Below are 26,817 nucleotides of genomic sequence, written 5' to 3'. Positions count from 1 at the left end.
TCGCCTGTGTTAAAACTCGAGGTCCTTAGGTTATCATCTAAAGGGTCAAACAAGGCCAAACAAGATCAAACTTCACCTTGGTGTCCAAAGTGCTCCAAGACCTCATGCAACTGCCTCGAATCTAAATATATGTTCCAAGCAAAAAGCCCCCGTTGTTCATTTGCGGTCAGTGGCCTTGTGTGACCCTTTGAAGAAGGCCGTGATGGTCAAAACCTAAGACATTTTTGTGCCTTTTAAAGAAAAATTAAAAAAACGTCAAGGATTACGCTAAGCGATACGTTCCTGAAAGCAAAAGGTTGATTAGAGTCATTTTAAGTCAATTACCCAATCATATTTTATCTTAAGAAGTCCATGGAAAACATATGTTGCAATCTCTGCTATCAAAAAATTTCGCAATCATCACGAGAACTGCCCAAAAAAACTAACCCCAACGGAAAACAGGTTGCTTGACCTCAGTCTAATCTTCATACCTGACCCAAGACCAACGGAAGTCGTCGTAATCCTAAACTAAATTGCCAACCTATCTAAGAAAATATCTCAGAGACGTATAGCTTTGTCTAACACTCCGTTGTTATTGAACCATAAAGCCTAGAAATTGTCTTCGCTGACAGCCATGGCTTGATTTTGAAATCCCATAAGTCAATGACCTTACAAGGAACACATAATTTTTACGCCACAAAAATCCGCTGTTTAAATGCACAGATTTACAAAGCTTGGCGCAGCCGCGCTGTGTCTTCCAAAAATTAGTTGGGAAAACCTTCGGAACGCTCAAGATGACATCCCTCCCCCCCCCCCCCCCATCTCCATCCAAGCGCGTGCTAATAGAACGTAGAGCGCATTCAATATCACCATTTATCGCCATTCTTTTTCATATGACATGTGCGATTTCAATCTTACGTTTCTTGTTTTAGCCCCTTGGTCATAGCCCCAACATATGCGCTTTAAAGAATGGCACGGGATTTATACATACCTGCGATGCACACAGCATTCACTTGCAATCCATCTTCCTGCTACATTTTCTACCCTGGCTTCTACCATACCCTGGCATACATTATTCTACTATACCATACAGCATTCAACAAGTCTTGTTATGCTGTGTTTTGTGATTTGTAGGAGCCAGTTAGCAGCTTATGCGATAACGTTAGGGCAGATGTGGCGCCTATTTCTGCCGACCAATAACGCTTCCCGAACTTGATTTCGTGCGTCATTGTTGCCACACAGGTGTGCAGCCAGATGTGCCCACATTTCCTATACCAGCAATAGTGAAAATGGTTGCAAGCTACCAACTGAGATTGAAAAACAAACTTAAGATATTCGTGAATTCTGTAACAACACTAATAAGTTAGATGTTTTGATTTTTGGACCGGTTAAGTTCCTTGTTGTTAAAGAAAAAGCAGCCGTAAGCAAAGTTCCCATCAGAGGCACCGTAGCGCTCAGCGTTAACCTAGTCCGAGATGCATTCATCATCTATGGTCGCCACAGAGGCCGAACTAGTGCGCCGCGTGCTCGTCTGGAGCCGTCAGGGAGAGAGCCCGATTGGGAGCTTCCTACCCACACCTGTATGCTCCCCACTATAGCCATGTGTTGCGATGTGAGCACACTCACAAATGTTAACTGAATGCAGTACGTCAGTATGTCAGGTAGCTTACGCGTCTCTACATGCCTTAAAATAATAGACTGACTATCGAACTATCATAAATGGTAAGTCATGGTCTCTCATTTCATGTCACCGCATACAATGATACTTTTCAAGCTTTGGAAATAAGACAACATCATATCTCAGAAATAACCAGTGTACTTGTGTGCGATAAAGGCCCTGATGAACTAATAACCCTACTTACTGTACGAGTAAGTTGAGCAGTGTAAACTAGTCCACTTTGTGCTGTGTCGTTTCAAATTTCCAAATCAGACTCAATCCAGTCTGAGGATAAGTCCACGATCCACGAGTTCGCACAATACGTGAAGCGGTTTCTTTTCGCATCATAAAATATGTATCCGCCGAGACATCAAACAAGCATCGTATTGGCGCATCTTCACTGAACTGTTTGGACTGAGAAATGCTGTAGGTTCTTGCAGGAGTGCATCACAAGGATCCGCAGTGCACTGGAATGTACAATTTACAACCGAATGTTTCTGACTGTACAGCAGACATTCCGGGAATGCAACTTGCCGCTAACTGCAAGTAGTATGCATGTTGCTGTCACTCAGGTGTGACCAGCCCGACGAGCTAGAGTTCGACCTGACGAAACGGAGTTCGCGGACACGCGTCTGGAAGCCATGGCGTAGAGCAGAGAACGGTTGTGGGTGCGGTTGCAGGTACGGGCACGGGAAAGAGAGACAGAGACAGTGACAGAGAGAGAGAGAGAGAGAGAGAGAGAAGAGAGAGAGAGAGAGAGAGAGAGAGAGAGAGAGAGAGAGAGAGAGAGAGAGAGAGAGAAGAGAGAGAGTGAGAGACAGACAGAGAGAGTGAGAGACAGACAGACAGACAGACAGACAGACAGACAGAAGACAGACGACAGACAGACAGAGACAGAGACAGAGACAGAGACAGAGGACAGAGACAGAGACAGAGACAGAGACAGAGAGACAGAGACAGAGGACAGAGACAGAGACAGAGACAGAGACAGAGACAGAGACAGAGACAGAGACAGAGACAGAGACAGAGACAGACAGAGACAGAGGACAGAGACAGAGACAGAGACAGAGACAGAGACAGAGACGAGACAGAGACAGAGACAGAGACAGAGACAGAGACAGAGACAGAGACAGAGACAGAGACAGAGACAGAGACAGAGACAGAGACAGAGACAGAGACAGAGACAGAGACAGAGACAGAGACAGAGACAGAGGACAGAGACGAGACAGAGACAGAGAAGACAGAGACAGAGACAGAGACAGAGACAGAGACAGAGACAGAGACAGAGACAGAGGACAGAGACAGAGACAGAGACAGAGACAGAGACAGAGACAGAGACAGAGACAGAGACAGACGAGACAGAGACAGAGACAGAGACAGAGACAGAGACAGAGACAGACGAGACAGAGACAGAGACAGAGACAGAGACAGAGACAGAGACAGAGACAGAGACAGAGACAGATACAGAGACAGAGACAGAGACAGAGACAGAGACAGAGACAGAGACAGAGACAAGACAGACGAACAGAGACAGAGACAGAGAACAGAGACAGAGACAGACAGAGACGAGACAAGACGAGACCGAGACAGAGACAGACAGAGACAGAGACAGAGACAGAGACAGAGACAAAAAAGAGAGATAGGGATATTTATATATATATATATATATATATATATATATATATGTTATGTATTATATTATATATGTATAATATATATATATATATATTATCTGTATATATATGTAATATATATATATATACATATATATATATATATATATATATATATATATATTATATATATTTCTCTCTCTCTCTCTCTCTCTCTCTCTCGCTCTCTCTCTCTCTCTCTCTCTCTCTCTCTCTCTCTCTCTCTCTCTCTCTCTCTCTCTCTCTCTCTCTCTCTCTCTCTCTCTCTCTCTCTCTCTCTCTCTCTCTCTCTCTCTCTCTCTCTCTCTCTCTCTCTCTCTCTCTCTCTCTCTCTCTCTCTCTCTCTCTCTCTCTCTCTCTCTCTCTCTCTCTCTCTCTCTCTCTCTCTCTCTCTCTCTCTCTCTCTCTCTCTCTCTCTCTCTCTCTCTCTCTCTCTTATATATCCTGACGCAGATCAGGTAGAGTCGTGACTCAAGCGCGGTGGACCCACCTGAAATAAAACAGATGAACGCTTAACCAAGGTGGTCCAGCCTACCTGCACAAGGTGTGCAGCTGGTAGAGGAATGGCTCGGGTAAGAGATGGACCTACCTGGCGTAGAGCAGGTAGACGCGTGACTGGAGGGCGCGGACGGTCAGCAGCTGCTCCCGGAACCTGGTCAGGCCCGGCTCAAACTCAACCACGTCTTCCACCTACGCGCACACGGCCAGACGATGTCAGACAGGCTAAGGCAGGCCGGGCAGAAGGCGCGCACCAGCCAGGCAGAGGGCCCAGTACGCCCCCACGCACATCTGCAGCGGTGTGACCATATCAGAAGAACCGCCCAAAGCAGCACAGTCGGGAAGCGCGCACTGAGAGCAGGCCGGTACCATCCCCAGCATGCTTTATTTCAACACTGCGGATGGTGCAGTTCAGTGATTGGCGTGTATACGAATACGGTAAAGGTAAGATTTCAGCGAATTTTGTTTGATGTCCCCATGGTTTATACAAGACACGGCGCCCAGCACGCGCCATTCACATTCATTGTTCCAGCTGCTCACGTCGAGGCCACAGTGTGGGCAGAGATACATATGGATAACCTGGTTTCACAAAGCGAACTTCCTTGCTGCATTTCTCGTTAAAATTGATGAGAGATATGAAGCCGATGGCTTTAACCGTGTCTAGCAAAGGTTATGATTTGTTCAGAAGCCTGCAAGTTTTTATACCTACCGTAATCAAAGTTTTGAGAACTTTCTGCGCCAAGTGTTAACAATAATATTTTAACACGCGCACGGGTGGCCGGCTGGATACCTTTCGTTAGGGTGGGGGTCAACTTGACCCCCTGGTGTCTCAGGAACTAGGTGAGCTAGAGACACCAAATTCACAGGGTGTCTTGACCTGTACGTGAAATCACTTAGGTCGAAGTTTTAGGTTCCTAGATCGTGCTCTTCGGGTCAAACAAGGTCCAATAAGGTCAAATTCCAGATCAGTCTAAAAAAGGACCCTAGAACCTAGATAGCTGTTCTTAGCTAGAGGTCACGTACTTATTTATGGTCAGTGACCTTGCTTGACCTCTTGAAGGTCATGGTAACCAAATCATGCGAGACCGTCTTGAGTTTTGCACTTGAATAAGCGACAAAGATCCCGCTAGACAGTATGTTCCTAAAAAGAAAAAAAAATGCTGAACTGGGTCATTTTAGATCAGTGACCTATTCTGACCTTTGATACGTGCACGGAAGATACATAATCCGGTTCCTGTTATCAATAAACTCGAAATGAGCACAAGGAACTGTTCCATACAGCAAGCCCTAGGGAAATTAAACTGGTTGGTTTTGACCTTAGTGTGACCTTTATACCTGACCCTAGGTCAAATTAATTTCTTCATATCATTGTTGTGTTACCTAAGCAAGTATCTCAGAGCTTATTGCTTCGTTTCACACTCCGTTGTTGGATTAAATTGAATGATTCCCTAGAAACTGCCTTCGCTGAAACCAAGGCCGGACGTTGACTTGCCATAGGTTGGCAATCTTACACGGTACATCTAACTTTTCTTTACGCCAGACGATGCGCTATTTAATTGTCTACATCTATGCAAAATTTGGCGCGGTTACATCGTGACGTTCGGAGACCATTCCGAAAAAACTTTGGAGGCGGTCAATTTGACACCCTACCCGAGCGCGTGTTAAAAGACGTGGTGCAGAATAAAGCTGTCTTGTTCCATGCCCCATGGGGAGAGGGAGGGCACAGCATTGGAAATAGCCAACATTGTAAGCGAATACGAAAATCACTTTTCGACGAATGTGCGTAAGTAGTTAAGTGTGGCATTCTACACGAAGGCTGGCCGACGCTGGTTATGTTCGCCTCATAGTGAGTTTGAACGTATCACTTACAACACGAATTCACATCAACAGTCAAGATCTCGCTGGTACCCAGTCACACGCGAGCCGTCAGCATATATGAAGAAAACTTTTGCTGCGCAATGTGAATACTGATGTTTACATTGGTGATGCAATGTCTCAGTGTACTGGCACCGTTGGAAATTCTTAAATGTGAGAACAAAACTTGGGGATATATACTTCATGCCCCACTGTTTTGTTAGCACTGTACCACAAACCGCTTGCTGGCAGGTGCTAGGCTTGAACCTATTAAGGAAACACAAAAAGTGGCCAGATTTCCCCTCCCCTCCCTCTAGTGCAAATGCTAAGTGAAACTATTGGTTTTATTTCCATAGTATTGGTGACCAATCGATCAATTATCATGTAGCAATCAATCACCAGTTATAAATTACCAATCACTTATCGTTACACTTATCTTTTTCAACCACAGCCTTCTTCATTTTGTCTTTTCTCTCAGTCGAATAATAGACCAATCAACAATCTAGATTCGGCGCACGGTAAGCGAAGCTAAGAAAGTGGTAGAAGACTCGTAAAACCATCAGAAAATTGTAGAGAGTACCATAACTCTCGTGCACAATGCATAAATGTGTACTGAGACCATGTTTCGCGCCTGGGTGTGGTTGTTAAGACCATCTTTCGCGCTCGGGTGCGGTTGGTAAGACCATCTTTCGCGCCCGGGTGTGGTTGTTAAGACCATCTTTCGCGCCCAGGTGTGGTTGTTAAGACCATCTTTCGCGCCCAGGTGTGGTTGTTAAGACCATCTTTCGCGCCCGGGTGCGTTTAGTAAAACCCTAGCCTTGAACGGCATGCCTCCATCACATAATCGCGCTTTTAAACGCAAACATCGTCTTGTTCGAGAACTTGTAATACCATACCTACCATGCCATAATACCATCTCAGAAACTGATACCGTACAAGAAACGCTTGTATCACAGCAGCAGCACGTTTAGTTCAGCAGCAATAATTAGGCTCAGAGTCTTTTAAGACCCCCATTCAGTCGGTGATGATTCAGTTCCACCACTAGATAACTCATAATCACCCCATCTATATGCCAAGGCACGCTATCGCAACAAAAACATACTCTTTGTTTCAAGCCCCGACCTGGCTGGCAATCTTATAACGTCCTCGGTTATGAAGTAATCATGACAATAAAAAAATCAGACCATGGCAATGCATCACATGCATTAAACCACGATACAACGCTGAACGCAAACGCAATTAAAACCATTAAAACAATTAAAACAATTAGTTACAATTAAAACAATTAGTAAAAGTCACGAGCATTTTTATCTGTGAACATCAGGATGTACCGATACGTATTTACAAATATAAGTGCAATAAAAAACAATTTATCTATGCACGATACGCACGCATAACAATGATATTGAAACGCTCGCGATGGCGATGCTGGAATCTGCTTGAATATATCAAAAGGAAGTTTGTGTGAGTCTGTTTTAGACGGATTCGCAACTTTCGAGCTCCGCCACGTCCTACCAGCTCCGGAAGAGTTTGCTGTTCAGGGTTTGTGAATGTGATGGATATATTTGATATGATATTTCAAAATGAGCAAAGAGTGGTGTACGAAGTGAAAATTGGTGTTTATAATTTCCGCCATTCTTCAGCAAGTCATTTCATCACTGACGGAGCTCCCCTGCGTGGTTCAGTGGATAAAGCCAAGGAGAGCGGTGTCGCGTTCCGCTTCACGGCAGCGTACAGAAACACACTGTACTGGTCACATAGACTCGGTTAGAACTTACTTTTTCAATTGAATGACTAATAAATTTGATCTAATTTTACCTCAAATCACCAAACACACAAATCTCATTCTAGGTATCTAGAATAGTAGTTGTGTGTATGGAATGCTCCCGTCTCACAGCTGCACCCAATACAATAAATTTAGCCAGGAGCGAATTGTAAAGAAAAGTAACATTCTTGTATGCCACTGGTACACCGATTTTGAACGGCTACTTGATCTGACCTGACCCATGTGGGGGAACAGAAATGGTCGGTATGGATTTCTCACAGTCTTAACGCTTATTTCCATGCCCTCAACATCCGTCTTGATGTGTAAGCGTAGGTTTTAGCTGCATCTATCGAAACAGCCGTTTTGACATTTCGTGTCCTCTGTTGGCCTTATTTCTCATACAGTGTTTGAAAGTGGAGATCCCAGGAGAGGGAGTTAATTGCCCCCACCCCCGGCCGGACGTGGCAACCTCAGACCCCCGCCCTGGCGCGGGTAAACCTTGTCGAACTCAGTCGTCCCACGTTCACTCGGCAACTCGTTCATAAGACAGGCCGCTCGATATGCCAAGGAGCGTGTCCTGCCGTCGTGCGTACCGCCGGCGTGGGGGGAAGGGACGCAGGTCTTGGTTCACACGGATAGAACGGTCACTGGTCCGTGCGTTGGCGTATGTTGGAAGCAAACAGATAAGATCTGTAGGTTCACCTCTCTCACGGGCTTTATGCGCAACGAAAAGTTTGCACTTCATGCATTTGGCGAGGCGTGGCAGAGTGCGGGTCATTTTGCACGCGAGACACGTGTTCATCCTTTGGGAGGCCAGTAACTACTCTGGTAGCGAAGGTAACTACTTTCAGCAGTCTGGTTTCGTTAACAGCTAGCACCTGACCATAAACTGAAATACAGCATCTCACGCGCGAGATAAGTAAACCCTGCACGGTGGTCAGCAGCACTCGTTGCGGGCGGAAATGTCTCAGGTCGCGGTGACCGACAAAGATGACGATGCATTTTTTGACTACACCACTGACGTATGCGTCCCAGTTCACGTGGCGGTCAACTAGCACGCCCAAGTTTTTTGCGGTCTGGCTCTACCCTACGGTCTCCCTACCGACCTGCACGCTGACAGGAGAAAGTCCGCGGGTGTTGTGCCTGGTGCCAAGAGAAGGAGTTCGGTTTTTCAGACGCTGAGTTGAAGACCATGGACATGGAATCATAATGCTAGGAAGGACAGGGTGGTTTCCATGCATTGGGTTGTGGGAAGGTTGTAGGAGGGAGGGAAACTTGTGTTTGACATCAGATTTAAGGATTTGAGTGTCGTCAGCGTACTGGGTCGCATGAGCGTCAGGCGGGTGCAGGCTGAGGTCAGGTCGTCAGGCGGGTGCGGGCTGAGGTCAGGTCGGCAGGCGGGTGCAGGCTGAGGTCAGGTCGTCAGGCGGGTGCAGGCTGAGGTCAGGTCGTCAGGCGGGTGCAGGCTGAGGTCAGGTCGTCAGGCGGGTGCAGGCTGAGGTCAGGTCGTCAGGCGGGTGCGGGCTGAGGTCAGGTCGGCAGGCGGGTGCAGGCTGAGGTCAGGTCGTCAGGCGGGTGCGGGCTGAGGTCAGGTCGTCAGGCGGGTGCAGGCCGAGGTCAGGTCGTCAGGCGGGTGCAGGCTGAGGTCAGGTCGTCAGGCGGGTGCAGGCTGAGGTCAGGTCGTCAGGCGGGTGCAGGCTGAGGTCAGGTCGTCAGGCGGGTGCAGGCTGAGGTCAGGTCGTCAGGCGGGTGCGGGCTGAGGTCAGGTCGTCAGGCGGGTGCGGGCTGAGGTCAGATCGTCAGGCGGGTGCGGGCTGAGGTCAGGTCGGCAGGCGGGTGCGGGCTGAGGTCAGGTCGTCAGGCAGGTGCAGGCTGAGGTCAGGTCGTCAGGCGGGTGCGGGCTGAGGTCAGGTCGTCAGGCGGGTGCAGGCTGAGGTCGTTGATAAATATTGCGAATAAAAAGACCAGGGGTTGATCATTGGAAGACCCCAATGGCAGTGGGAAGGATATCGGAGACCACTCTGTCACTAGAAAGAGAAGAAATGCAGACTTACTGGGAATGACCAAAAATGTATGGGGAGAACCGGGCCGGGCCAGCGTTATAGAGCTGGAGCTTGGAAAGTAATTGAAGGTAAGGAATGTTGATGAAACATTCACCGATATCCAAGAGGCCCAGGAGGAAAGATGACCACGGTGCGGTTGTTCACGGTGAGCGGAGCAGTCTCCGCGCAATGGTGGGGAAGGAAGCCATGGCGGGGTGAGGACCAATGGTGGGGACGGAAGCCATGGCGGGGTGAAAACAAAAGACTGTTGTTACGACGGTAACTGAGACCGACGTTGGCTCGCCGGAGTAGAAAATGGGATGAAACAAGGAGTGCTTCCCGGAATCAGGAAAATCACAAGGGGTGAGGCAGGTGTTGACAATATGGGGAAGAATACGGCTTCAAAACACTGGAGTTGGATACGAATACGAACATCATCAGATCCACACGACCCAGGACGCTCTATAAAGAGCATGACCTTGTGCAGCACGCCCAGCGCCGTGCCAGTCGACCAGAAACCACAAGCGCCCTCCATGAGTAGGCGACATGGGACGTCAGGCTGCTCCCAGAGACCGGCCAGCCTGACTGCAACACTGGGGCCGACATTGACCAAATAAGCATTCAGCTCGTCCGGGGCGCGTCAGGAAGATTGCGAGAACTCATCTTTTTGCCCCTAACACCGGGCAGATAATGTGGTTCAGAGAGCTGCTTCCCTGCTCACGCAACCTCTCGCCAAAATTCGCCTAGTGGTCCCCTCGGGCGCAACACGCCCCTCTGCTATGCCGTGAGGTTAAGAGCCAGCGGGGTGCCAGCAGGTGCGCCCAAACTCACTGATGTCAGTTTGGTTGGAACTTGTTTGTCAATTGTTTGTAGAAGACCATACCAGCGACTAATGGGCGCCTAAAAATATCAGACAAGCGGACGTTGTACAAATCACGAAGCAGACAAATGTGGTACATACGTTTGAACAGTCGAGTACTGATGCGGATAGGCTTAACATGACAGTTTTGCAAAACTAAGAGCGCGCAAACAAAATGGCGAGGGCTACAGGCATAGTTAAAATCTCCAACACACTGAATGACGCTATACAAACTAGAAATGGTCTCGTCTAAAGCGGCCCAAGAGAAAGGTGGATTGTCTGACAAACTGGTTTAGATCAAACGATCACGACATATCATTGAACTGTTCCTTTCCAGCGTTACTTGCAGGGTCGAGCAAATTATAATTTAAATCATCCATAATGACGATCGGTCCGCGGACTACAAGCATTCGCTGATATTGCAGCTACAGTTCACTTAAGTCCGCCAGGAGAGCAGCCACGGCGCGGCGGGGGGGAGGGGCGGGGGGGAGGGGGTGGGGGCGCGCTAAACCGCAGCCACAGTAAAATAAGGACCGGACTCCGATCTCACTCGCAGCCAGAGGGACTCCAGCAGACAGTCCGAACACTCGGATGCCGGTCGCGTGACAGCTGTAGCTTTGTACCAGTCACCGCTCAAAATTGCCACACCCCCGCAGCTGACCTCGCCTAGCCGGTCCGAACGCTACAGCGCAGAGCCGGGGACTGTGACCACCCTGGACGCAGCGGCAGATCGAAGCCAGGCCTCGGTGATTACACAAAAGTCGTAATGCAGCTAATTTAGTCAGTCATGCTGCAGTGGAACTATCTTCGGCAGCAGGGACTTGATGTTGATAAATCCTACCAGCAGGCTCCGACGACGACCGTCCGGAGAAGAGCGCTGCCACGCCTATTCGCCTCTGTAGCCCCGGCACCCGGCGCCGGCACCGCGCCTGCCGCGCCGGGCAGCGCGAGCGACCGCAGACCGGCCACGGTGACGGTCACCATGGCCGCTGTGCGGGACGAGGTCGCCTCGGGGTCGGCCAGCGCGAGCGACCGCAGACCGGCCACGGTGACGGTCACCATGGCCGCTGTGCGGGACGAGGTCGCCTCGGGGTCGGCCAGCGCGAGCGACCGCAGACCAGCCACGGTGACGGTCACCATGGCCGCTGTGCGGGACGAGGTCGCCTCGGGGTCGGCCAGCGCAAGCGACCGCAGACCGGCCACGGTGACGGTCACCATGGCCGCTGTGCGGGACGAGGTCGCCTCGGGGTCGGCCAGCGTGTCGACAGGGCCGACGGGTTGGCGCACCGCTACAGGACAGCGCCGGTGACGATGGCGCAGGTCCGAATCGAGTTGGTGGCGATGAAGCTGATGCCGCAGCCGTCACGAGCGGGCATGTTAACGCCAGGAGCACCACCTGGCTGGCGAGATCGCGGCGCGCCTTGACGCGACAGTAGCACTGCTTAGTCGACCGTCTCTCCGACTGGACACCGAATCCACGACACTACGTCACGCAGACGATCGCTCTCACACAGCCCGCGGGACGAGGGCCCGTCACCGACAGGCCCGCCGCACGAGGCACAGTGTGGTGAGGCAGGAGGCAGCGGAGCTCCCGGCACCGCAGCCCACCAGGGGCGCGGCGCACGGATGGTAAAAGTGTATTTTTTGTCGCCGACCAAATTTTTGGACGAAAAATTGTCGCCAGGAGCGTAAAGCAACACCATATGACAAAATGGTCATTCGGTCCGTGCCCAGTAGCGTCATTAGTAATCAGCCTGTCAGTGAAAGTCTCTTTCATCACTGCGATTTTCAATATCATGCACATATCCGAAACGTGCAGTCATACACTGCCCTTGAACAAATGTCAGGATAATTGCTGCTGCTAGAAAAGCAGACGCACCTGCTCTAAACTCATGAGATAGCCCAATCTCAATAGGAATTTTCTTCTACCCTCGAGACTTGCCGGGGCCTCGCGTTTAAACTCGATCTTTGGCTGAATTTGCTTTCTTTGACCGCAACAAAAAAACAATGAATGATCTCGACAGCCAGGGCAGCAGAATGCATGACAGATTCCCGAACCAGTAGCTGAAGCGGCACTGGAAGTGACGTCAAATATGGGGGCCTCCACGGGGCCACGCCCCTTATGAAAATCACGCGTGCGCTTTGAGCCCCATCTCAACCGTCATAAAACTATCCATCATACCTTAGGCGTGCTCCAAGCCTGGTGCGCCATATGTGGACTGGTGGGCGCCTTTCGCCGTGCCCCGACTAAGTTGCATCGAAATTTTACAATAACTTCACATCCGGTGGATAGCTCGTTCTGAACAAGTTACTCGCCCTGACATGCAAGGGAGGGGGGGGGGGCGATGCGACCCCCCCCCCTCCCCCCCTCATGGTTTTCTGGGGATACCAACGCGGCACATTGTGCAGCCTTGCTCAAATCCTTGTTAGCCTATGTGGCATCTATTGTGCGCGTGCTGACACCAAAAAGTGCTCCTAGAAATTCCGGTTTCAGAGAAGCGATGTTTTTTGCGACCACGGCAAGACGATTCAAGGCCGGCGGGTGCGGCGGGGGACAAGCGACGATTCTGCGGACCGCGCGCGGAAGGGTTGGCACTGCTACCTGAACGAAACCCTACATTATAAACATAGGCCCCAAACATATAAAACTACATGCCATTGTACTCATAATTAAACAAAGGGTACACCTCTTTATGTTTCATGCCACTTCATTGCATGGTCTCGTTCCTATGAACATGCAAAGCTGATGTTTGGTTTTCAGGAAAATTTGACCTTCGACTTGGTCTAGTGGGGTCAGTTAACAACAGGAGTCATTCTACCGATCATGAGATCCCGTTAAAGACAGTTCACCGCTTGTTTGTTTTGTTTTCGAGGCTTTACCTTTCTAAGTTTGCACACGTCAGAGATTCCTCCCCCCCCCCCCTCCACCAGTACGCGTTACAAAAAAGCGGGGAATCAGGGAAAGGGTTAAAATTGTTGGCTGCAATCCTCTTTCATTTATTTTATATATGCCGGTGTAAGGATCTGCATTTCAGATCATGAAAACATCAACTGCTACAGCAGAATGACACATTTCATTACCAACATCTACACATTGGTAGAAATTCAGTAAGCAACCCAAACTTGCCCTTTGCATACAAGTAGCAAGGAAATGTAAGGTTATCTGTGATGTCTGTGCTGTATAATGCAGGAGTGTCAATTAAAATTGATTTCTGCTTCACTACCCAATGTCTATGTTGGGTTGGCCCCTATAATACTGATTTCTTCCTTCCCCAACCAACATTTCTAGCTGGAAAATTTCAAAAGATATGAGATAAAAGCTCCTATAATACAAAACCGTCTCTGGACTTAATTTATTGACCATGATCAATGGGTTGCTATCTCCCTCTAATCACGCGTAAAAAATTAGCACTCCTGACATTATGCCACGACCACACAAACTACATTTATTTCTACAATCAGTGTAGGCTGCATATAAGGTAGTCTGTCTGCCTTCACAGGCTGTACTTAAATGCATACACTGATTATAGGGCAAGCACAAAAATGCCATAAATTGACATTTCAGAACCATTATCACTTCCTCCTATTCTCCTTCATAAGAAGTGCCATCAGACTTCAACAACAGATCCACGGTTCTTTGAAATGGAAGAAGGCTGGCCGTTTTTGACTACTCCAAGGTGTCAATAGCCCATCATCTTGAAAAGGCGGTTTGGATAATCACAGGTCAATTTCTACCTTGATCGGATCATCCCGCCGACTTACCCTGAACTGTCAATGCCTCTCGTCGCTGGGGACAGGATGCTGAGTCACGGCACAGCCAAATAAGTAGACAAGGGCAGAAATTAAACCCTAGGCAGGTATTCATGACACTGCAATGCGAGTGCCACCTACAAAGTTGCAGTGCATTGAAAGTCACCGCTCACCTTATGTCGGTCGCATCGCAGCATTTGAAACACGCCCTTGCGGTGGGATGAATCCCCATATCTAGATCGGTTTCAGTACTTTATACTGTCTAGTTTGGGACACTGAGAGTTAAAAACAGCGATTGGCTGTTACAAACAGCGAACCGGCCGATCGGCCGGACCATGGGAATAACACTGATTTGTCGCCGACCTGTCGCCGAGTCGGCCAACCAACTAAAACCCATAGGATATTTGTGTCGCCGGGTTGGAATGAAACCCAAAGAAGACACCAGGGTGCTGTAGAGTATGGTAAAGAGTCTATACAGAAACGTCTGCTTGTGTTGTGTGACGAACTTTATTGCCATGAAGGCATGACATCTATGTTTGGAGACTTCATGTTATGTTTTACATAATGTGTTGTATTTTTTCGTCTTGGCCGTCTGCAGAATCTGCTGTTCAAAAACATTTTTGGCACCAAACTTCTTGTAAATACATGCGTTTTTGTCGCCGACCTTATGCATCAAGTGGGCAGGTTTGACCACCCCTTGACGCGGCGTACAGGAGTCTGTGTCCGAGGCGTGAGAACTGATGGTAGGCAGAGCAGGGCGGTATAGTGTCAGCTCTAAGCCGGTTTCCGTCAACACCGTGCGCAGTGAGCTGCATAAAGCGTATACGGCTTACTATGGTGTAGCTTCGTTGAATGAGTTGTGGGCGTGAACAAAGAAAAATGACCCAACCTAACCCCAACACACGACAGCAAACGGGTTGCTCCCAGATTTAGTTCATAAGCTTCTCAAAGTTTGGGGCTGAAGCCCAAAGTTGGTGGGGTGGGGGCGAGGGGAGGCTGAAGCGCCGCCCTACGCCACCTGAATACGGAACTACGTCGCTGGTACAAGTGCGCACGAGCAGGACAGGGACATGCGAGCCCGCTCGCCGCTGCCGCCTTCTCACGTCCGCCACCTGAATACGGAACTACAGCCGCTGGTTACAGCGCACACGAGCAGGACAGGGACATGACGAAGCCCGCTCGCCGCGGCTCTGCTCACGTCCGCCACCTGAATGCGGAACTACGCCGCTAGTACAGCGCACACGGCAGGCGCCGCTGGTACAGGCGCACACGAGCAGGCGCCGCTTGCGTACAGTGCACACGAGCAGGACGGGATATGACGGGCCCGCTCGCCGCGGCCTGCTCACGTCCGCGACCGTTATTAGACATTGCTGCTGGCAGCAGCTTGACAGTACAACGCCTTAATGCCTGCCTCATCACTGAAATGGCCGTCAAGACCGTGTCTACCATTATGAAACGTGCGCAGTCCAACCACAAATCGGTCGAGCGAGAATGGTACAGGCATGGTCAGAGCCAAAAACCAGCCCAGACGCGTGCGACTTCATCAGTAATAGCATTTTTCTCAAAATCCTTATGATAGCTCAGAATTTCAATTTAAAGCAGCTGACACTGCGGGCGAAATGTCATTTGACTCCCTGCCCACAACTATGAAAGCAATGCGTCTCATTTGTCTTGTTTTTTTCCATCATGTGAGTTCTGTAATGTTTGCAACACACGACTGTGTCAAAATGTTGGAGTGATAAGTGCTACAAAAGCTTGGAACACCCTGTTTAGATAAAAATATGTATGAACATGAAGCAATTATCCCGCGAATTCAACAAAACGTTATACTAGGCCTTAGTGTGTTCCCCTACGACGCTTATCCCAGTGGCTCTTTTTGAGGCTCACTTTGGCTTTGGGAATGGGAGTATCACATGATCCATGTGACGCACTGATTCAAACTCAATTAACCAGCCTCTCGGTAACAGGTCCTTGACCGCTGGGCCAATCACAAAGCTATTTATTCGCATCAGTAGACGTGCGCACGGTCGTTACCATGACGACAGTGGTAGCCACCGCAAGGAAGAAGTGTAGCGTTGTGACAAAGTGTAGTCAGCATCATTTGGATTCTATTTACATCTTGGCAGTGCTGCAGAAGCACTACCCAGTGCCATAATTAGATGGGATTAGTCCTCAGGTTTCATTAGAACATTTTTTTTTAAACACGCCCAATATTGGGACATTCCCTTTAATGGAAATGGCCGCATGAGGTGTATCACTATAACAGTGCCACGAAAGCTGATCAAATGTCTGTTGGTGCATTTTTCAGGGATGCCTTAAAAGCTTTTACCACAACATTAAAACGGTATATGGAAGACTGGAGCCTGCAATATCGCAGACTCATTTCTGAAGACATGTGACGTAAATTCAACATAAAAATCGGAGGCGTAGAAAAGTCTCGAATGCAAACATAGAAGTCGATGTTTTAAGACTTCAAAATAGAAACTTAGGCCTCTCGTGTCTCGAGATTAACAACCGAACAGGATCACCTCAACCAAAATCGTCAAGTACGACTGAGATTCATACAACCCGAAACCTCAAGGCGGCGGCGGTCAGCCTACAGCTGCTTTTCAAATGCATGTTTCCAGAGCATTTCCAAATTCGGACTCCTCAAGGAATCTGTGGAAAATGATCCCTCCGAGAGAAGAAGATAATGTCTCAGGGCGCCACAGCGCTGCAAACAAAAGTATGCTGGCAATGCCGGCACCGTTATACAGCAACGGCCACCCGCCTTAACAAACCCCCAGAAAACTATCTGACGCTGCACCCCTGCTCGCTCATTACAGCGCATGAATAAGCAGCTAAAAAACTTCAGTTCAGGAAGACCGTCTGATCTAGAAATTGATCAGACGGTCTTACCGAACTCGGGATTTCAGTCAGTCGTATCTTCGGTGCCTACGTGGGCATTAAGAGACATGCTGCGTCGGAATTTGCGTAAGCATCGCATGGGAAAAGGAGAGTAATGTACATATATATGTATATGTACATATATATTATTCTCAGTCAGGAAAGAGAGAGAAAGAGAGGACAGAGAGAGAGAGAGAGAGAGAGAGAGAGAGAGAGAGAGAGAGAGAGAGAGAGAGAAGGAGAGAGAGAGAGAGAGAGAGAGAGAGAGAGAGAGAGAGCATAGATCGAGTTAAACCGTGAACTGAGAGCGCCAATGGTGCGATCGTCAGCCAGGCCATCGACCGACGAAGCGAAAACGATCCAACTTCTCGTCCCAGGCAATTTGTGCGACGAAACGGGGTTGCTATAGGGACAAGAAGTTGGTCTCACAGTTTGCAACCGGCATTGGACGGCACCTTAAGAACAAAAGTTTGATCTTGTTTCAGAGGAGAAATCGAACATTTCTGTCTCTCAGGCCATTTGAAGGTGCGCGGAAAGTGCTTAGGATGGCCAAGTTTCCCGAAGAATTAAAGCGTGTGTGGCGTTTGTTCACATCAGTCAAACTGTGTTGGAAGAAATCGCGAACAAAGGTGTCCTAGCCAGATTGATGACTGTAACCCCTGAAGCACGTCGCTTTTCAAACAATGGACGTAATTAGTGCGACACAAAAAAGAGTACAGTGTCAACACCCAGTTTCCAGCGTAATGCATAAGCACAGAAAAATCATGACTTGCATTCACTTTCCAGAAAAGTGTGTTCTTTAACAAAGGCTTTTCCTCGTTTAGAAAGGAAAGGAGAAAATCTTCTTCAGATGTTGAGCATAGCTCTTCAACATGCTTCTTCAGTTTCGACTATTGTTGTTCGACATTGGGCAACAAGAGGAGGCATGGGTGTAGTACGCCCACGGCTAGTTCCCTCGTGGTGAGCACGGACGGGCTGCTTGTCTCTAAAAACCTGCCCGGGGTGGCTATGACTCGTCGCCAAACTCCGTGCAGCACTTGGCGGCGCAAGGCAAGATAATCGTCTCTGCGTTGCCTGCGCGCTAGTCGGTCCAGCTGATCCGTAGTGTTCAATACAGTGGCTCTCGGTAGAGCGCGGTCACGGCAGAGATTCCGTCTCTGCCGCGCACAGACACCGAGCTGCTGGCGCAAGTCACCGGCGACACCGCGCTCTCCAGGTGGGGGACCAGACTGACGTCGGGAGGTTGGCGGCGTACGGCGACAAGTCGAAAAAGATAGGGGGGGAGGGTAAGTCCAACAGGTCAGAGTGACATGTCCATGAGGACGGGGTGACACGTCCAGCGGGACATGGAGGCACGTCCAGCGGGACATGGTGAGACACCTAGCTTAGTAGCGTGACACGCCCAGTAGGGTGGGGTACATGTCCAGCAGCATAGGGTGGAACGTCTTATGCGTCAGAGTGATACGTTTACCGGTACAGGATGAGATGTCCGACAGTTTGGGTCGAGCTGACATGTCTGCCAGGTAGGTGTAAGGGGTCCCGCCCTGTGGGGGCACAGCGACACGTTCCACGTATCTGTGTCGCGTCCGTTACGATGTAATCAAATGTCCAGCAGGACAGCAGGATATGACGAAGCATCCAACAGCTTGCGCTGACACATCTGGTGAGGTGGGGTGGCATGTCTAGCATGGTATGGTTACACGTCCAAAAGGGTATGATGACGCGTTCAGCAGAGCAAGGAGTTATATGCAGCGGGAGGGGACGCCACACCCAGCAGGGTGGGCTGACACGTCTAGCAGGATGGGGTGACATGCCCAGCAGGGTGGGCTGACATGTCCAGCAGGATGGAGTGATGCGCCCAGCAGGGTAGGCTGATACGCCCAGGAGGGTAGAGTGACACGCCCAGCAGGGTAGAGTGACACGCCCAGCACGGTAGGCTGACATGTTCGGCAGGATAGAGTGACACGCCCAGCAGGGTAGGCAGACATGTCCAGCAGGGTAGAGTGACACGTCCAGTGGGGCAGGGTGACACGTATATACAGCAGGAGCCACCCTGAGGTAGCTGTGCCTCGGCAGGGTGAGGCGGTGATGGCGGCTGGGACGCAGGCTGGCGGGGCGCTGGCATCCAGGACCGTTTGGTCGGTGTGAGGATCGGACATACAAGTTGCTGACGCCGGGCAGCGCGTGACTCCGGAGTGCGGGCGCGCGGCCCAGCGGGGCAGGTCAGGCCAGGGTGGGGCGGAGCAGCCGGCGAGGCGGCCGGGCAGTCGGCGGGAGGACCCGCGGGGACGCACCGGCGCCGGCGGCGGGCGCGTATCTCGCGCGACGTGCAGACAGCGTCATGTGACTGCCTTGACAATGGGATGGTCGACCTAAGCACGGCATCAGCACTGAACGACGACCGACGCTGACGCCAGCCGGCGTGGGGACGGCGACCGTTCGCAAGGAGCTCACGGCGGCTACCTACAGAGACGCAAGGCAAGTGCGTGTCCAGTGAATACCAGAAGATACACACATATAGAGAGCGAGAGAGAGATGATACACTAGCCTGACAGGGTGTCATGGTATTAGTGATCTAGACCGTGAGGGCTACACTTGATTAAGGAGACCTCTACAATGCTGAAGTCACCATGCGCCATTGCTGCCTGCCATGCTGGATGGCCCCCTCTTGGAGGGTCGGTCACGTGATGCAGTTTAGTACCGTTCCTCAGCAGCCACAGTGACTGGTGGTTTATTTCACTGATGCATGGTTTAGAACACCAAACACCAAACACCGATGCCGACTTCAAGATCAAGGTCGGGGGTATCCGAGACCGTGTGCGCTCCGATGCCCGATTTAAGTACTCAAGTGTGTAACTACCCTGAGAAGGTATGACAACGCCTGGGCTACAACACAATGCAGTGATGTTAAGCCACTGAGGGGTCTACATCTTCGCTGGATTAGCTGAGGCATGAATCAATGGGCGTTGTGGTCTCTGAGCGACCGATAAAAGTGACCAAGCAAATCGGGCACGCCTCGCAAATCTCGGATACCTCACGAGCTCAAAGTTGGAGCAGCGGCGACTTACATTAAAAATATTGGACTTTTTGGCACCGTCGGCCGGATGAGATTGGTGCAGCGGCTGGCGACCACCAAACAATTTGGATATACCATAACGCAGTCAACCATTGCTGAGTACAGGTAGTCGTAGTTCGATGTCGTTATGTCATTTCTAAAGTTAGCAATTATCATAAATTCACATGTGCACCACTCTGAAGCGCTACGATACCGCTACCTAGGGGGAATGGCTTAGTCACAATGCATCTTGGATACGATCGTACGGCAAATGTTGCCGGGAGGGTGCGCGGTACCAGCATTTGTCATGTGGTGGGGCCACACTTCACGGTATGGTGCGGCCATCAACGTAAGCATTGGTACCGAAAACATTGTCCCCATTGAAGCACAGCATTTTGGTAATAGTACATGTCGTGGTACGACACCCGTAAAACATGAAGGCCACAATGCACTGCTCGACCCGGGAGCGCTGCCGAGGGCTTCTTTAAATCGTGACTTTTGATTATTCTTATGCACTTGGGGCATCTCATAACTGGAAACCTAAGTGAAACTGCATAGTATTCAGGTGCTACAAAAACAACACTTCATAACGATCCCAGCTCAACGTAGTGTAAGCTTGTGTAGTGCAACGCGTTAGCTTACGACAACTTAATGCTCCCTGTTATCAGCACGACAAAACAAAGCCACGAGACATTTGCCTATAAGGCCGACATCTGCCTGGAAATATTGGTACAAAAACTGGGCGCAAAACCTACCTAATCGGGAACTCTGACCTTTCCGAATCTAGAATGATGTGGCATAAATGGGGCGCTGCCAAACTCCAGCTACCTCGTGCGTCTTATTGTGGCTGCAGCAGATGTCCAATTCGGAACACAAGCCAGCCAATCGGATACGTCCCGGCGTGACGTATGCAGTGGTTTCGCGGTGGCATCGGTGCCGCCTGGTCGTGCGTGGCCACGTCCTGTCCGCCCCTCGTCGTCTCGGGACACCGCGGGGAGCAGAAGCGGCAAAGCCAGCGCCAGGGAGGGAAAAGAGCGCGTGCAGGCGGTCACCTTGATGTCGGTGTCGGGCGAGTCCATACTCTGGGCCTGCGCCAGGAAGCGACTGGACACGGAGCGGCCGTCGGCGTCCGAGCTGTGCATGAAGATGACCTGGGTGTAGCCGAGCATCTTGAGCAGATCCACCCAGACGTCGGCCTGATGCGAGAACGGCGGCACCGTGCGCAGGAATGAGCCGTGGATGTTCTGTGTGCAGACGAGGAGCGTTACAGACGGCCGGCCAGCATTTCTGCAGGCCCATCACCACGTGGGATTATGGCTATAGGTACCGCTATGCAGTGATGTAGCTGTACACAGCTACTAGGCAGCCGCCGTGACTACAGACAAACCTATTGGTCGCCACTGCGGGCGGACCTGTTACGTCTACTCCCAGTCGACAGCACCTCAGGGCGCTATGGTCACTACAGACGGACATAGTCACCGCTGTCACAGACGGACCTGTTACCACTGCTCACAGTCGACAGCACCTCAGGGCGCTATGGTCACTACAGACGAACATAGTCATTGCTGTCACAGACGGATCTGTTACCACTGCTCACAGTCGACAGCACCTCAGGGCGCTATGGTCACTACAGACCACCATTGTCACAGATGGGCACAGCCACTACAAACTGACACAGACACTGTCACTATCGACAGACACCATCACTGCGAGCCAACACGTCCACGGTTACTACAGATATGTACAAACAACGCCATTAGGAAGGAAAACAATCAACGTCACTTCGAATGGATACAAGCAAACGGACCGCCACGCGGACAGTCACGACACGCCGACGGTCACCGTCACTAGAAACAGTGACAGCTGGACACCGAACACATTGAAGATGAAGCCAGACCCAGTCAAGGTAACAGCCGGACGCTGGGCACAGTCAAGGATATAGCCGGACACTGGCCACAGTCAAGGGTACAGACGGACACTGGGCGCAGTCAAGGGTACAGCCGGACACTGGTCACAGTCGAGGGTACGGCCGGACACTGGCCACAGTCAAGGGTACAGCCGGACACTGGCCACAGTCGGGGGTACAGCCGGACACTGGCTATAGTCAAGGATACAGCCGGACACTAGCCACAGTCGAGGGTACAGCCGGACACTGGACGCAGTTAAGGGTGCAGCCGGACACTGGACACATCCAAGGTTACCGCCGAATGCAGTCAAGGGTACAACCGGACACTGGCCACAGCCAAGGGTACAGACGGACACTGGACACAGTCAAGGGTACAGCCGGACACTGGACACAGTCAAGGGTACAGCCGGACGCTGGACACAGTCAAGAGTACAGCCAGACACTGGTTCATCCAAGGTTTCCGCCGAATGCAATCAAGGGCAACAGTCAAGGGTACAGCCGGACACTGGACACAGTCAAGGGTACGGCCAGACACTGGACACAGTCAATGGTACAACCAGACACTGAACGCAGTTAAGAGTACAGCCGGACACCAGACACGGTCAAGAGTACAGCCAGGCACTGGACACAGGCAAGGTACAGCCAGACGCTGGACACAGTCAAGGGTACAGACGGAAACTGGACACATCCATGGTCACCGCCGGATACAGTCAGGGGTACAGCCGGACACTGGACACAATCAAGGGTAGAGCCAGACAATGGACGCAGTCAAGGGTACAGCCGGACACTGGACACAGCCAAGGGTACAGGCGGAAACTGGGCCCTCAATGTCAGGAGGGTATGACACATCCGCTGTCTGAAGTCCAAGAAAGAAGGAAATCCATCATTGATACCACACATCAATAATATGAACTTAGCCCCAGCTATATTCAGGCAGGTTCAGGTTACTCAGACACCTGAAAAAATTCCACTATTATTCAGGCTTCGCAATGCATCAATTGAAGATGCAGAACAAAGTCAATGGCCAATGAGTACATTCATGGAATGCAGACGTTGAAACTTCAACGTTTCTAAAGAAAAATAGAATGATCCGGCGTAGTGCATTCTGACGCCTGCTGCCGGTGGTGTCTGACTTCAGTGCAAATCGATGGCAGATGGTACTTCTCTGTCTGATTTCCGGATCCATTTCACAGAAACGTTCCACTAAAACCCATCGCTTCGATCATCCCTGGAACTAGCTTTAATCAACGGTCCGTGTCCACGCGAGAACATGCCAGTGTTCTCAGTGACCAGCACAGATTTGGACATGAAAGCCTGCTCAGTCAGCTTGACACGGATCGGAGTGGAGTGCTCTAACCAGCCGCGAACGCTCTTGACACCGCAACAGCAGCCAAGCGCCGGCTCAGCGGCACACGTCAGTCACCCACAATCACACGTTCGCACTGATGAGTTCCACCCCTTCATCTGTTGAGAGAGGTCAAACCGGCACCGGTGTGCGCGCTCGCCATCCCATACTCCCTCTGGTGGCGCGGTGGCGACGGCCCTCACCTTGTCAGAGAAGGCGCTATCTCGGGAAGTGATCCCCACGACGGGGATGTGATAGAAGCCGGACGTGTAGGAGACGGCCGCCGGCGAGATGTCGCCGGTGCTCGGGTGTGAGACCACCATGGCGTACACCTGACGGGAGAAACCCGGCCCAAACGGTCACTGCTGCTCGGCCCACACCGTCACAGCTGCCCGGCACACGCGGTCACAGCTGCTCGGCACACACGGTCACCGCTGCCCGGTCAACATGGTCACCGCTGCTCGGCACACACGGTCACCGCTGCCCGGTCAACATGGTCACCGCTCCTCGGCACGCACGGTCACCGCTGCCCGGTCAACATGGTCACCGCTGCTCGGCACACACGGCCACAGTTGCCCGGTCGACACAGTCACAGCTGCCCGGTTGACGCGGTGTACCAAAATGTTTAAGCTTGCATCGGTTAGTGGTTATTACTATCCGGCCGGGTACCCGTTTATTGGACAGCGATCGGATAATGCGGCAGCATGTTAACGAATGAGCTGGGATAAACATGTCGGATCCCGATCATTTAGCTGTTGATTCCGTGGATTTTTGGTGCGTGCGTTCGCAACTGTTCCTCATTGCCATTGGTACATCTATTCATAACGTTCAGAAGACGGGGCGGCAATCATGATTGGGAAGAGAAACGTAAAGCGCAGACAGTGGAAATGTATAAATATGCTTACATCTGATGCCGGTGTTAATTTTTCAACACAATTGGCGAGGCGGCGTGCGCAGCCCTCTCCGATCTCAGCTCAGCTCCATAACTTAGCAGAGCTCTCTGTGCGTTGGAGGGGCACTATATCAAGTCATGGACAAAATCAAGTGGATGGGAGGTGAAGGCGGTAACGTTGAACCATCTGCTCATGACCAGACCCCTCAAGTGCTGGTGTCAGTACAGCGTAGCAACAACGTATCTGCACGCTCTTCCAGAAAGGATCGAATTGGGACACTCCGCTTTGCGCCGGGTCTCGACAACCAGGGCACGATGTTAATGGTTAGTGCTTCAGGGCGCGCACACGGCCGCGTGTGTTCAATGTCATAACGTACATGTATATCGCGTCCACCATTTGTGAATTGACGCACGAATGTGTAAATAATCGGTAGATTTGCCAACAGCGTCGTGACATATCGAAATTCGTTCTCGACTAAGCGCAAATGCCGCTAGAAGTCAAAGTTCCAAACAATGAAGACCATGGGTAACTTTTGCACGCAAATTGGCAGTTTGGCATATTGCGTACATATGGTCAGTCAGCAGCATAGCCGTGATATGTGAGTGGCTCGGCAGCTGTACTTTTTAATGGATTTACAGACATGTGTGCAGTGAGCGAACTACCCATCTCCGAGAGCATGGGAAGAAGGGGGTGGTCGAGGAGAATCCGAACGGTGTTAGACGAGCAGTGCACCACTGACAACCCGATCAGCGCAGGCAACAAGCCGAGGCAAGCCGGTGAACGGTAGGCATGCAGCACTTGACAAGTTCATGTGCGCACTAGGCAGGCTTTCATTTTTGGCACAATACGAAATCACAGCGTATGGGAAAACAAGCATTAATATTCACTTGTTCTACGACCGCCATCTGTTCCTTTTTGCGAACAGAAAGGACATGTGTGGGGGCTCACGGCTCATTTTTTACGCTCTACCATGCAAGTTCTGGCTTGAAATGTCCGGGAGATAATGTCAGATCGTACGAAAATCCCGACAGGGCTTGGGTGATTCGATGATGATGCATTCTGTTGCATATCTGGTTATTGCTATTGCGTACCCCATTACGTTAGGCATAAACCCCTCCACAGCGTTCGTGTTCACGCGCTGTCCACCTCCCCATGTCGCAGACAGCGTTCCTGGCGCGGTCTGCAGGCGCACAGATCGTTGCCAAAGACATGCAGAATGGTGCTAAAGTACCACTGATCGAGCTTGCGGTACCTGTCTGGATCATAAGAGAATTCATGGGAAAGGGAGAGAGAGATAGAGAAAAACAAAGAGAGAGAGAGAGAGAGAGAGAGAGAGAGAGAGAGAGAGAGAGAGAGAGAGAGAGAGAGAGAGAGAGAGAGAGAGAGAGAGAGAGAGAGAGAGAGAGAGAGAGAGAGAGAGAGAGAGAGAGAGAGAGAGAGAGAGAGAGAGAGAGAGAAGAGAGAGAGAGAGAGAGAGAGAGGAGAAGGAGAGAGAGAGTAGAGAGAGCGAGAGAGACAGAGAGAGGAAGAAGAGAGAGAGAGAGAAGAGAGAGAAGAAAAACAAGGGAAGAGGGAAGAGGACAGCGGGACAGTAAGAGAGGGAAAGAGAAGGGAAGAGAAATGAGACAGAGGGAGATAGGAAAGAGAGAAGAAATGAAAGCGGAAAGAGGAATGGATAGGAAAGGAGAGGGAGAGGGGGAGGAGAGGAGGGGGCTAGGTTTTGGAGAGTTAGAAGGAAAATTGGAAAGGGAAGGGATGAAAGTGAAAGAGAAACAGAGACAGAGACAAAGTGACGGAGACATTAACACATACGGACAGGTATAAAGAGACACAGACACAGAGAGATGCAGAACAAAGAGACGGACAGACAGTAGAACAAATGTATGCAATAATGACGTTTGTCAGCCGGCGGCGCGCACGACATGTCAAGGGTCAGCCGGTGGTCACGACCGAAAGGCACCTACCACCTCGCAGGACACCATGGACACGCGCGGGGGTCACGACAGCCACGATCCAGCGGGCGAGCGAGCGGCAACAGGTGCCGCTAACACCACGCTTGTTTGACAGCGTCAGCCGACAGGCTCGTCAGCGGCTGACCTCGGGCCCGGCCCACGCCGGCGACGGCGGCACTTAACGCACTGGCTGCTGGCGTGCACATCGCCTCTGCTGTCCCAAACGAAGATGACTTGCTCGCTATTTACCTTCGGTCTGCGCCGACGGAACTTTGCCGGCGCGGAACGGGCAGCTGCACAGAACATCGAATATCTAGCGCCGTCCGTCTAAGGTGAGGTGAAATTGCAAGGTAAGTCGGCCACCCGGTGACCATAAATCGACTGATTGGAGATCGGCGACAGTGCGCACTGCGTTAAAAGCGCAAACTTAATCGGAGAGCCGTGCAGGCTCCATGGCCGAGCCTCGGTCCCAGGCTCGGATTCCCCGGGCGCCTACGGCATAATCACCGCCGCCATTCTACTCAATCGACAGTGAGCCAATGACCTCGATTGACCTACGCGAAGACCGAAAATGATGACCGTGGAGGCGAGGCGGTACGGGCAGTCATGCGAAGTATGGCCTTGAGGCGGGCCGGTGCGGAAAGGCATGCGCCCACGCTCCGTCTGACTGCGCGACTAGTATGCGTGCGTTGCGATGGTGGCGGCCCCGCACTACAGCACGACA

General features: G+C 51.0%; 1 protein-coding gene across 3 annotated transcripts in view; it reads right to left on the bottom strand.

The window, feature by feature from the left end:
• Positions 1-26,817, bottom strand: part of Nmdar1 (glutamate ionotropic receptor NMDA type subunit 1) — a 117,183-nt gene that overhangs the window by 69,616 nt on the left and 20,750 nt on the right. For all 3 annotated transcript variants that reach the window (XM_037215021.1, XM_037215022.1, XM_037215023.1), the window contains exons 4-7: positions 23,452-23,580; positions 21,050-21,241; positions 20,011-20,064; positions 3,878-3,978 (exon numbers count right to left, since the gene is read on the bottom strand). In XM_037215021.1, coding sequence (XP_037070916.1) covers positions 3,878-3,978; positions 20,011-20,064; positions 21,050-21,241; positions 23,452-23,580 — 476 coding nt within the window. The remainder of the gene's footprint in view (positions 1-3,877; positions 3,979-20,010; positions 20,065-21,049; positions 21,242-23,451; positions 23,581-26,817) is intronic.

Source organism: Pollicipes pollicipes, unplaced genomic scaffold (assembly GCF_011947565.3).
Source record: "Pollicipes pollicipes isolate AB1234 unplaced genomic scaffold, Ppol_2.1 Scaffold_3447;HRSCAF=4054_pilon_pilon_pilon, whole genome shotgun sequence".
NCBI lineage: Eukaryota > Metazoa > Arthropoda > Thecostraca > Pollicipedomorpha > Pollicipedidae > Pollicipes > Pollicipes pollicipes.
This window is presented reverse-complemented; position numbering and strand designations above follow the sequence as displayed.